We start from the raw sequence: 12,744 nt of genomic DNA on the forward strand, positions 1-12,744 counted from the left end.
TAGTAGTAGGGTAGGATGGCACCTGGTGATGTGCTCCTCCACTCCTGCAAAAGAATCATCATCTGACTCCAGGGGAAGGAAGACATCCATTGGTTCCTGCTCCATGGCACACAAGTGCAAGGAGTAACTTTTGTTTACCCCTCACCACTGTCGAACTTAAGAATGTCTGCATAGAAGCCTATCTTGCCTTGTATGCTGGGAGCTGGGTGTAGTCTGGGAACCATGTGCAGTCTGCATTGGGGCACATAAGCCAAGCAGGGAGGGAGGTCCAGGCTATAGCGGCGGTGAGCGTGCACTTTTCATGGATGGCTTCAATATTTTCCGGGCTGCTTAATGATCTCTCATAATTGGCGGATTGCCTAATGCCAGCTCCGAGCTAGCGTAAGGTTCCCGGCGGTAAAAGCACCCTTGTTCAGGGTGCTCTTCTTTTAGCATCGGGATGAATTTATAATTACCTTATTAAAATGCGATTTGCATGCTGCTTGAACTATCTTCTGGCTCGGCTGTTCCCCATGCTAAAGGCCTCCGAGCATTCAGCGGTAGCAAATGCGGGCGTTAGTCCAACTGTAAAAGCCTCTAGCGCCCACATTTGCTTTTGAGCATCGGGGTCCAAATGAAATCCTCTTACCATGACTAGAAACTTGTGGCTGTAAGCCTAATACTCAAGCTAAACTGAAAGAGCCTGGGCAAAAAGAAATTATTTTAACTGTTTCCTAAACTGAAGGATCGAAGTTATAAAATGTAGGTTCACAGGCAAAGAATTCCAAAGAGACATGCACGCAATCTGAAGCACTACTGAACGGTTAGCTTCAAGCCTAATACACTTAACAGAAGGAGTATCCAATGAAAGTTTATCTGCAGAACATTAACTATGAGATGGCTGATATAATCTTAAAGATGAAGCTAATACCAGGGGTGCTTCATTACTCAAGACCTTAAAAATCAAGGTCAAAACCTTAAACCTAATCCGCCAAAGCATAGGAAGCCAGTAAAAATCCTTCAAAGCTGATGTAATGTGATCAGATTTCGACAACCCTGTCAGAAGCCTAGCAGCAGAATTTTGCACATCTGCAACAACAACAATAATAATCATGATAATAATGTGTGAATATCTGGGTCTAATCTAGCCAGAGGCAGTGAACACTTTAAAAAATGCTCACTACTGCTGACTGAATATTGACCAATTTATTTACAAAGAAGGGACTCTTTCTATCGTTTAGGTTTCAGAAGGGAATTTGTTTCTTGTTTCAGAAGGTCTGTTTGCCACTCTTCCTGGAGGACAACTGTAAAAGACGATCTTGGGAAGCAGAAAGGAACATTAAACAGCAGCTATGTTTTTTTTTAAATGCTAAGTACATTTGTGCACAAAAGATAAGGTACCCCTGGTTAAAACTATGTTTCAATGAATCCCTAAACTGATATTACCTTTTGTTGCAAAATTAAACACTCAGCCAAAAGTAGACCAATATCAAGAGCAAAACTAGGCACCCCTAAAACATTAACTATTATAAAGGGCCAAAAAGACATTGCCACATCCAAACAACTGTTGTTCAAAAATAAGAGGTATCTCTCTATATAAAACGCACCTCCAACGTTCTAATGAAGCCTCAAGTCTCCAAACGTTCTAAATTTGTAGTTGTGTAGATCGCAGTTCCTCCATGAGTGTCAGCCCCGCCCTCGCGTCACAACGTGATGACGTCGAGGGCGGAGCAATGACACTCAACGAATCGCATCGCCCACCCGTTGCTATGCGACGAAACGTGACATCAGACGCATCGCGAACCTATGCGAACGACCTACAAGAAAGAAGGGAGGACTACCATCGCTCCGAGCCAGCCTGAACGTGCGAGGGAGGGACGGAGGGAGAAAGCGAGCCAGCCAACCAGCCTGAACGTGGGAGTGGGAGGGAGGGAGCCTGAACGTGGGAGGGAGGGAGGGGGGCCACGACCCTGAAAGGCGGAGGGAGGGGGGACCACGACCCTGAAGCTGGGAGGGTGGAGGGCAGGAAAAAGGGGAGGGGGAGGGGAAGGAGGGCGGGAGACGGAGTGGGGGGGGGGGCCCTGCCGCACACTCTCATTCTTTCTCACACACACACTCTCAATCTCACACAGACAGCCTCACTCTATGTCACACACACACACTCGCACATTCACTCTGTCTCTCTCTCTCACACAGTCACTCTCACACACACTCTCTGAAACATACACACTCAGAGGAAAACCTTGCTAGCGCCCGTTTCATTTGTTACGGAAACGGGCCTTTTTTACTAGTCATATATAATTCTGACGGTTAGTGTCAAAGAGCAAGGACCAAAAGCATAATGAATTTCTGTAATCTGATTAATCCCATCTTTGTATAATCATACAGCTCTATAGATATACCTTTCTGAAGTTTTTTTAAGTACATGTAAAAAAAAATGACCAATTTCAAATTTCTTTCAACACACATAAAACACAAGGTCAATATTTGAAAGCCCTTATGGTGTTGGCAGAAGTGCTCACTGCATAACTATTTTTAAAAAATCTAAGGCAAATGAAGAGATAATTTAGGACATCTAAATTGTTACAAACCTAAAGTTAGCTATGCAAAAATGGGGTGGGGTTTGGGGCACTCCAAAGGCAGCTTCATCTAGTTGTACAACTAATGAGGGCAGTCAGTGGGTTTTAAATCATGGACACAATTAAGCCTGCACATTCAATACAGGACCACTGAATATCTGGGTCAGTGCCACTACCTGCATAGCTAAGTGGGCAAAGATAGGACTGCGCACTGATTATGGCTGGTGCCAGTATAGCTGCTAGCTCCTCCCCGACTCTGTCTAAGGACTTCCTCAGCACTAACCACACAGTGCCATGACAGTCAGAGGGGATATTCAGCAGCACTGTGCGGTTAAGTGTAATTGAATATTAATGGATGGCCACTGAGTGGGATTTAAGTGGGCAGGGGTTAGTAAAAATACCTCATGGTAGACGTACAGTTCTGTCAAGGTATTGGGGCTTTCATATGTTTTTGATTTTTGGACAAGTCTGTTTTTTTAATCCTTTTTGTTTTTAATGAATGAATCATGCTTCACAAAATATTTTTTAAGTTCAGCGATTTTGGAGCCTGGTGATGGGTGGTCGCTGAATAACATCACTGGAACGTATACATATTCCAGGCCTGATTTGAGGCATCCCCCCTTTTTAACAAGATTCAGTACCACACTATGTGGTTTATTTAATGTGGGCTTTGTGACATGTATGCTATTTAAAATTTTAATGAAGCAATTGTGTTTGGCACATACTTCTTTTCATGCTTGACAATTTTGGAGCCTTGTGATTGGATGCTTTACAGGATGACATCATTGGAATGCGTTTGTGTTCCAAGTCCGAATTTATGGCATCTCTAATATTTTTTTTAGCATTCTTTACAATTTTTGTATGATTCTACTGCTGAACAACATCCTTTAAACAATTTTTTTTACTGATTTGGATTAAGTTTTCAATATTAAAATTAAACCAGGAAGTGCTAAATACATTGTTCCCAGCATGCATAGTTCCCAAATTCTTTTGTAGCAAAAGGAATCTGTGAGACTTCTGCTGCTGTCAGCACTGGTAAATTGGATATTAGCTGGATTGATAGTTTTTTAATTCTCTAAGGAGTTTCCTGATGTTATAATTCACTGTTAATAGGAACAAGTATTGGTTGAACATGCCTGTCTGCTTTTAAAGGGTAGTGAGCTTTGACAATTTTAAAGTAAGTTTGTTATCCACCGTGTTTCAAACACGGTTCAAAGGATTTTTATCTGTTTCTTTGTAGTGCTGCTGAGCAATTTTCATAGCTTAATTGGGATTCTGATCTTTCTGGCACTCCTATTTTGGTATGTAATAGTAAGATTTTAAAGCACCTTGCTTGTAGTTTTCACCACACTTTATTTCTCCTTGGCATGCACCACACATGTTGCAATGTACATATTTGTTTTCCTATAATTAAGAGTTGTTAGTAGACAGTGCTGCACTTCATGTGCATAAGTGCATATAAGAATAACTTGATGTTCTTACTCAGACTTGTTCATTAATTTTAATGTTCAACTTTTTTAAAATATACCTTTTCTTATATAATAATTCTCACTTCCAACGTTCAAAAACCTGGCTGCCTGTGTCCGTAACTTTGGATCTCCGAAGCCTCGCTGACGTCATGACACCGTGGAATCTGTTTGTGTGCGTGTGCCAGACGTCAGACGCACGAGCACAAACTGATTCAAACGCGGCTCCTCATTCAAGCCGTCCGGCCGACAAAAGGAGGCTTTGGCTAGCGGAGGTTGAGGTCCCCCGCCAGCACAGGTATGCCGGCGGGAAGGGGGGCTACAGACGGTCGTGACGGGGGGGGGGGGGGGGGCACAGGTCGGGAACTACGAGGGGGGGCAGGAAATCGAAGGGAGGAAGGCACAGGTCGGAAACTCAGAGGGGGAGGAGGGGGGGGAGGAAATCGGACGGAGGGAGGTGGGATCTGGAACTCGGACCGGGAGGGTTGGGCCTCGGCCTGGACCTGGGGGGGGGGGAGTGATGGAGGGGTCTGGAACTGAGGGAGGGGGAAACCTTGCTAGCACCCATTTCCTTTCTGCCTGAAACGGGCCTTTTCTACTAGTATTATATAATGACCACATTTTTGTAATAATTGTAAGTACATTTTGATTTATATGGTTTTGTTGGACCCTTCACACTTTAACCCCTTGTTAACAAAGCTGCGCTAGCGGCTGCCGGTGCGCTGCCAACACAGCCCGTTCACTTTGAATGGGCTGTGTCAGCACTGCCGCGCAGCTTTGAAAATGGGGGGAGGGGGTTAAGTGTTTTATGGATATTGTATTGTTTTATTACTGTTTTTAGTATTGTACCCCTGAGGCAGCCTATGAGTGAGCGCAACATGGACCTTGTTGGGTGACTTTTTCTAATAAAGACATTTGCATTTTAGTCACTTTTGGACCCGCTATGTGTTGCATCTAAATATATTTCTCTACACATTTAGCATAGTAAATGCTAGTTAAAGTGAGCTACTGCACTGGCTAACATATTTCCCAAATCAAATTTAGACAGAAATAATATGTTTTATTCAGGTTGTAGCTTGCAGGAATATAGGCTTGTGATGAAAGGTTCAGAGGATTTTAGAAGCACCTAAATAGATAGTTTTGTAAAGATGGGGCAGATTAAAGAAGAATTATTGACAAATTTGGCAAGCAAAGAGTCAGTACAAAGCTAGAAAGATCTAATTACTTACCAAGCCATGTTCCCTGAGTGCAAAATGATTTTCCATAAAAACAATAAACTGATGAGATTTTAAGCAATACCTTTAAGTTTATAAATTGTCTGTGATTCACTTTGGACCACTGTTCACACATGGGCACATCTGACACAAGATCAGATGACTCTGGGCAAGTCACTTAATCCTCCATTGCCTGCCGCATTGAGCCTGCCATGAGTGGGAAAGTGCGGGGTACAAATATCACAAAAAAAAAAAATTTTATGAAACCGTCTCTCTCATCTGATCATTAAAGACTAAAATCATAGTAAATGCCAATGCTCATTCTCCATACTCATTTTATTACCGACACCTGTATTCCTCATAGGTCCTTTTATATATTGACAGCTCTTCTCAATTTCAGATCCTTCAATTCAGTTCTAACATCCAATATTGTAAAACTCTTCTCAAAAACACAGACAATGAACATCAGACATAGCGTTGTTTCACTATCAGCTGCATCATGGAGGATTTTATTTCGACAATAATTTCAGGTACATTTCCTTTAGATTTGAGACTCTAAGAATGGAGATCTAAAGTAAATGTGCCTGAAATTATTATGGAAATAAAATCCTCCCTGAGCAAAACACAGCGCTATGTTGGATGCTCATTTTCTCTGTTTTTGAGAATATGAGCTTCTTCGTTTAAGATAAGTCTTCATTTAAGATAAGTGTTTTACAATACTGGATGTTAGAATTGAAGAAATGATTTGAAGAATCTGTAATTGAGAAGAGCTGTCAATATATACTTTCAAAAAGGACCTATGATGAATATAGGTGTCAGTAATGGACTAAAGGAAAATGTCAGGAAGTATTTTTTCACGGAGAGAGTAGTGGATGCTTGGAATGCCCTCCCGCGGGAAATAAAAACGGTAACGGAATTCAAACATGCGTGGGATAAGCATAAAGGAATCCTGTGCAGAAGGAATGGATCCTCAGGAGCTTAGTCGAGATCGGGAGGCAGCGCTGGTGGTTGGGAGGCGGGGATAGTGCTGAGCAGACTTATACGGTCTGTGCCAGAGCCGGTGGTGGGAGGCGGGACTGGTGGTTGGGAGGCAGGGATAGTGCTGGGCAGACTTATACGGTCTGTGCCAGAGCTGGTGGTGGGAGGCGGGGATAGTGCTGGGCAGACTTATACGGTCTGTGCCAGAGCCGGTGGTGGGAGGCGGGGCTGGTGGTTGGGAGGCGGGGATAGTGCTGGGCAGACTTATACGGTCTGTGCCCTGAAGAGCACAGGTACAAATCAAAGTAGGGTATACACAAAAAGTAGCACATATGAGTTATCTTGTTGGGCAGACTGGTTGGACCGTGCAGGCCTTTTTCTGCCGTCATCTACTATGTTACTATGGTTCCCAAACCTGTCCTGGGGGCTCCCCAGCCAGTCAGGTTTTTAGGATATCCACAATTAATATTCATGAGAGAGTTTGCATGCCCTGCCTCCCTTTCATGCAAATTTCTCTCATTAATATTAATTGTGGATATCCTGTAAACCTGACTGGCTAGGGAGTCCCAGAATAGGCTGGAGAACCACTGGAATAAGGTATCTCTGGGCAACCATCTTCTGATGGTCCATCAAAAAATTGTTTTGATATTGATGAGAGTTTTTTATGACTTGGTTGCATCTATTCTCTCTCAGTAAAATTTGGTTTGACCACGTAGGGTAGATACATTCTCCACAATCTGCATAAAATATGCAAAAGTTGTGAACATTTATGGTCTCACTGAATAGGTTTGCATTACAGTATGAATGAGCATGCAGCAATCAAAGAATCATTATTAAAGAATATTTTAACCATTTACACCAATTATTCAAGATAATCAAGGGTTTTTCAAATGTGGAAGTATGATAACAAAAATAATACATGCCTGACAACCTAGTTACTTACTTAGTTTCCAACTGAAAATGCAGCTTTGTGCTAACATTATAGCATATATATTACTTTAATATTTTCATTTAGTAAAAACATAATTAAACAAAAACAAAATATTTTACCTGATAAGAATTAATCGATCTTTTTCAGATGGATGGTCATCAAGCCATTGGGAATATCGAGCAATGGACCATTCTGCTCTCTAATGAATTTCATAAAGATAATTGTCAAACACTTAAAAATTAAAGTTCCAATTATAACCAATGGTGATTTTGTATTTAATCATGTTGGGTTGCCAACTCAGAACCTTTTTGGCTGGGCACTGTCTACATAGCATCACATGCCTGCAAGGGTGTTAAACTTGACAGCAGCATACAGAAGCCCAATGCAACTTTGCATGTCTGTCAAAATAACACGCTTGTCAGCACCATCTGCCACCACTGGGACTGGAGGGAAATGTAAGCTGTGAGGAGAGGCAAATTGTACATCTGAGAAACAGGACCAGAAAGCAGAAACAGGCTATAGAGAAAAAACAACTCCATATTCCTCCAAACACAGAGGCAATGCAGGAAGGCTTGCGGTGCAGCCACGCACAGATGTCCGAGCGCATAGCTTCTACAGCGAGCAGAACGCAGTAAGTTAATTATAGCCAAATTTTATGCATGGAAATCATGCGGCAAATGAGGGGGGAGGGGGGACAGTATGCCGGCTGCATGTGCACACGGTTTTGTGGTAAGCAGAGCTTATTGTGCGCATGTCTGAAACAAAACCAAACGTGTCAGCACACATCAGCGCCTGTGCCTGCTGACACTTTCTGGTTTGGACATGCGCATGTTTGTTGCTTACCATCCATGTTTCAAACTTGCACAGGCTTCCTTCTGCTTGCAAAAGAAGACAAAACCAGCAACTGAATGTGAAAGATTGACATAAAACCCTCTCTGCAAAACTTTCCACGCAGCTCTGGATCTGGCAAAAAGTTTTCACATTGTGTGCATAAAAAGTGGGCGGCATACTCTCAGAATTGCATGGAATACGTTAATTAGCTGGTTGGCGTTCATTTTAATACAATCTGCGCTGTGTGTTCCCGCACGAGCTAACACCCTCACAGAGCCTATCTGCCCATCACTGGCCAGTGAGTATCTGTAATATTTAGGAGGGAAATATAAAACGCTCTGCATAATCAGGTTGCAAAGAGTGACATGAGAAACTTCTGCCTGATCTTGGATAATGCAGTCTGATTGCTGTGTTAGTCCATTTGAAAGGTAATAAACAGAAACAAAACAAAAGGAAAATAAACTGATCCTATTTTACTGAACTAACAATACGTTTTTGCTTTATTTATATTTATAGCCTGAACTTGGCAGAGGTGCTACTGTAAGCCAGTAGTGGGGCTCAGATGCAGCAAAGAGAAGCTGCCTCCTTGATGGCCAGCTAGTTCATTCAGAAGGAGGACAGCTGTTTTCCATAGGCTGCTAAGGCTTAAAGTAAGAAGGAGAAAGAGAGAAGGATGACAGACATGGAAGAATCGATATGAGAAGCCAGATGGAGAGAATTTTGAGGCAGCAGAGGCAAAAGGATGCAGTCTGAATGTCCTGAGGGAGCCCAGCTGTTGGACAGAATTTTGAGTATTTCTCATTAGGACAGTAGGGCCTACTAGGTGCATCCCAACTCAAACTCTGAGAGGCCAGTTCTGTTTCTGAGGGACCTGTCTCCATGGGATTTCCTTTCAAGGCAGCTCAGTAAGGAGCCTGACAAAATTTTTTGCACCCTAAATGCAGCAGCACTAAGGGGTTCTTTTACTAAGCAGTGGCAAAAAAAGAGGCCTGCAGTAGTGTGGAAGTGTGTTTTTGGGACACACCGGACCAGTTTTTACCGCATCTGGGAAAAAGGACTTTTTTTTTCAATGGACCTGGAAAAGGGCCTGTGGTAAAACTGAAACCAGTGTGCCTATTTAAGGCCTGAGCCCTTACCACCACCCATCGATTTAGCAGTACGGGTTCACGCGCTACACTGCCAATTAATGCCGAAAAAGCTGCGCATGGTAGGAAATTTTTTTTAAAAAAGTTTGTCCCGGCGGTATGGGTGTGCGCCAATCTGAAATTACTGTCAGGGGCTGTGCTAGTCTGGCTGTAGTCTTGTTTTAGCGTGTGCTGCACGTGCGTAGAGCCTATCACGACCTTGTAAAAGGGATCCTATGCGTGGAGCAAAAAAGACCTCAGAACTATAGGTTCTCTAAATCAAATTGCAAACTTGTGCTGAAGGCTAGGGCCCACATAATTTACTGGATCACCCCTAAAACCCTTTTTATAAATCGGCATCACAATGGCCACACTCCAATCATCAGATACTATGGACAATTTTAATGACAGTTTAAATATTACTAACAGCAGATCAGCAATTACATGCTTGAGTTCTGTGAGTACCCTTTGATGTATGCCATCTAGTCCAGGTGATTTACTACTCTTTAATTTGTCATTTTGGCTCAGTACATCTTTCAGCTTCACCGAGATTTCTTTCAGTCCCTCCACATCATCACCCTTGAAAATCATTTCCAGTAATGGCAGGTCTCTTACATCTTCTTTCGTAAAGACAGAAGCAAAGAATTCATTCAGTTTCTTCTCTATGACCTCGTCCCCTTTTGCTCCTTTCTGATCTAACGGTCCCATGGATTTCCTCACAGGCTTTCTGCTTCTGATGTACCTGAAAAAGTTGTTACTGTGAGTTTTAGCCTCTGTGGCAAGTTTCTCTTCAAATTCTCTTTTAGCCATTTTTATTAATGCTTTGCATCTGACTCGCCAGTGCTTATGTTGCTTCCTATTTTCTTCATTTGGATCCTTTATCCATTCTTTGAAGGACAATCTTTTGGCTGTAATAGCCTTTTTTACTTCACCTTTTAACCAAGCTGGTTGTCGTTTTCTCTTCCTTCCACCTTTACAAATATATGTAATGCATCTGGTCTGGGCTTCCAAGATGGTATTTTTGAATAACGTCTACACCTGATTTAGTGTCCCAACCTTAGCAGCTGATCCTTTTAGTTTCTTTTTAACCATTTTCCTCATTTTATTATAGTCACCCTTTTGAAAATTAAATGCAGCTACAGTAGATTTCTTTTGTGGGTTCATCTCAGATAGTAGCTCAGACTTGATCATGTTATGATCACTGTTTCCCAGGGGACCTAACACCACCACCTCTCACACTGTGCCCTGCATGCCACCAAGCACTAGATCCAAAATTGCTCCCCCTTTCATTGGTTCCTGGACCAGTTGCTCCAAGAAGCAGTCGTTTATTACATCTAGAAATTTTATCTCCCTGGCACTCCCTGATGTAACATTTCTACAGTCAATATCGGGGTAATTGAAATAATCCATTATTATAGTGTTGCCCAATTTGCCAGCTTTCCTAATCTCTGTAAACATTTCTTCATCTGTCTGTTCGTTCTGTCCCGGTGGATGGTAGTACAGCCCTACAAGAATACTCCTTTCCCTCACACATGGAATTTTGAAACCATAATGATTCCACACTGTTTCATGTGGAATGTTTATTTTATTTGACTCAATCCCCTCTTTAACATATAGCGCAACCCCCCTCCAATTTTATCCTATCATTGCAATACAATTTGTACACTGTTAACACAGTGTCCCATTGATTGTCCTCTTTCCACCAAGATGCCTATTATATCTACCTAATCATTTAATGCAATATACTCTACCATCTTATTTTTTAGGCTTCTAGCATTTGTATACATGCACTTCAAATTGTGTTTCTTGCTTTGATCTACAAGCTGCTTAGAAGTTGAAGGGAATAATTTGCATCCTTTATCCCTGCTCTCTCATTAAGCACACCTGGCTTACTTTCAGCATTGCTGAAACCTCTCTACTGGGATTCCCTAAATGTCCTATTTCAATAGTATCCTTCAAAGATACGCCACACTGAAACATACACTCCTGGGTGACTGTCAGTTTTTCCTCCATTCTAGCTTAAAAGCTGCTCTATCTTCTTTTCAAAATCCATTTTCCGGCATCTTAAAAAAAGGCCCTTTTTCCAGGATGCGGCAAAAATGGCTCTGTGCACGCCCAAAAGATGCGCTCACACTGCTGCATGCCACTTTTTGTCATAGCATAGTAAAAGAGACCCTCAATGTCTAGGCAGCTCAACAATTCACAATTGTTTCCCAGTTGCTTCCTCAGGGGAAGAGTGCTCTCACAAGATCGTCACATATCAGGCGACAAAATCCTCTGCAAGAACTCCACACTACCATCGTGCCTTCAGCACAAGTGTGCAATTTGGACCAGAGAGCCTATAGTTCTGAGGTCTTTTTTCTCCACACTTAGTGTTGCAGCATTTGGGGTGCAGGCAAATCTTGACGGGCTCTTTACTGAGCTGTTTTGATTTTGGATTTTCAAATGGTTCAGCTCTTTTCCATTTTTAGTTTGCTTGTGAACATTTCCCTTCAAGGCCCAGAACTAGCATTTTACTCTTTTCCATAAACCCTTGGAGAGTTTTACAGGCTGACCTAACCCAACCCCTGTTTTACAAAGCCACTCTAGCGGCTGCCATGCGGCAATGCCGACACAGCCGATTCACTTTGAATGGGCTGTGTCGGCACTGCCGAACCGACAGCCCCTAACACAGATTTGTAAAGGGGGGGAGGGGGTAAATTTGACCAAAGACTTGTGTACAGTTTGTGCTTTGAAGTAGTCTCTCTTTCCAAATTTGTACAGCATTGGGTAAAACACTTTTAGGAGTATAGTAATACAACATACAGCATCTTCATATGTGTCTCAGATCCCTTTTGGTCAGCTATCTTGCGTTAGTGGTTTCCCTAGTGCTGGATGAACCTAGTTACTTTGCCTGAGCTTCCCATTGCAAACATACAAGGACATTTCCCCTCCTCTATGAGATCCTCTTTACCGCGCGCACTCTCTTTGACCTTGACTTCTGATTTGGCACTTTCTCCTTCCTCTCCTTTTGTGCTTTTAAGCTCAAGCTTCAGAGTTCACTCCTTGCTTTGCAGGAAATTCATGGAAGACTCATAGTATAAATTATATAGGCCCAAAAGCTGAGCACAAACAAAAAGACATCGCTTTTTACAAGTGAAAAAACAATCCTGGCTTATGTAGGGTCAGGCAGAATCTTTGCATCATCCCAGAAAGGGATGCTATAGCAAACTGGTTTACACCTCTCCTTTCTACACTTAAGATAGCAGCCCTAATGCCAGGCGCATACCTAGCTAGTGAAGCACCCAAAGGGATCCTTACAAGGCCTCGGGGCATTTTGCCTTCTCCTGCATTTTTCTTTTATCTATTTTTTGTATACCCCCTTCCAGGGCAACTCTTCCAGTTGAAAGGGTGGTACATTCATTTTGCAGCTTAGCACCTTTTAGTTAAAAGGGCATCCTAATTAATAGTAATTAAATTTAAAAAATTTTTACGATGAAGCAGGTCAGAAGGAGTACAAAACTGTTTTTACCAATCACTGATGAGGGTCTTTAAAATATCACACTATAACTAGCATCATAAACATTTGATGTTTTTGGAAACTGACTAGGTATATCCTTATAGCCATTTTTTTTTTACTCTTTAACCAGAGCCACATAAATA

The 12,744-nt window shown here is 42.3% G+C and overlaps 1 protein-coding gene across 1 annotated transcript in view; it reads right to left on the reverse strand.

Moving 5' to 3' along the window:
• COG5 (component of oligomeric golgi complex 5) overlaps positions 1 to 12,744 on the reverse strand; it is a 333,667-nt gene that overhangs the window by 6,222 nt on the left and 314,701 nt on the right. Inside the window, exon 21 of the mRNA XM_030216260.1 lies at positions 7,267 to 7,346. Within this exon, the coding sequence (XP_030072120.1) occupies positions 7,267 to 7,346 (80 nt within the window). The remainder of the gene's footprint in view (positions 1 to 7,266; positions 7,347 to 12,744) is intronic.

Source organism: Microcaecilia unicolor, chromosome 10 (assembly GCF_901765095.1).
Source record: "Microcaecilia unicolor chromosome 10, aMicUni1.1, whole genome shotgun sequence".
NCBI classification, from domain to species: Eukaryota; Metazoa; Chordata; class Amphibia; order Gymnophiona; family Siphonopidae; genus Microcaecilia; species Microcaecilia unicolor.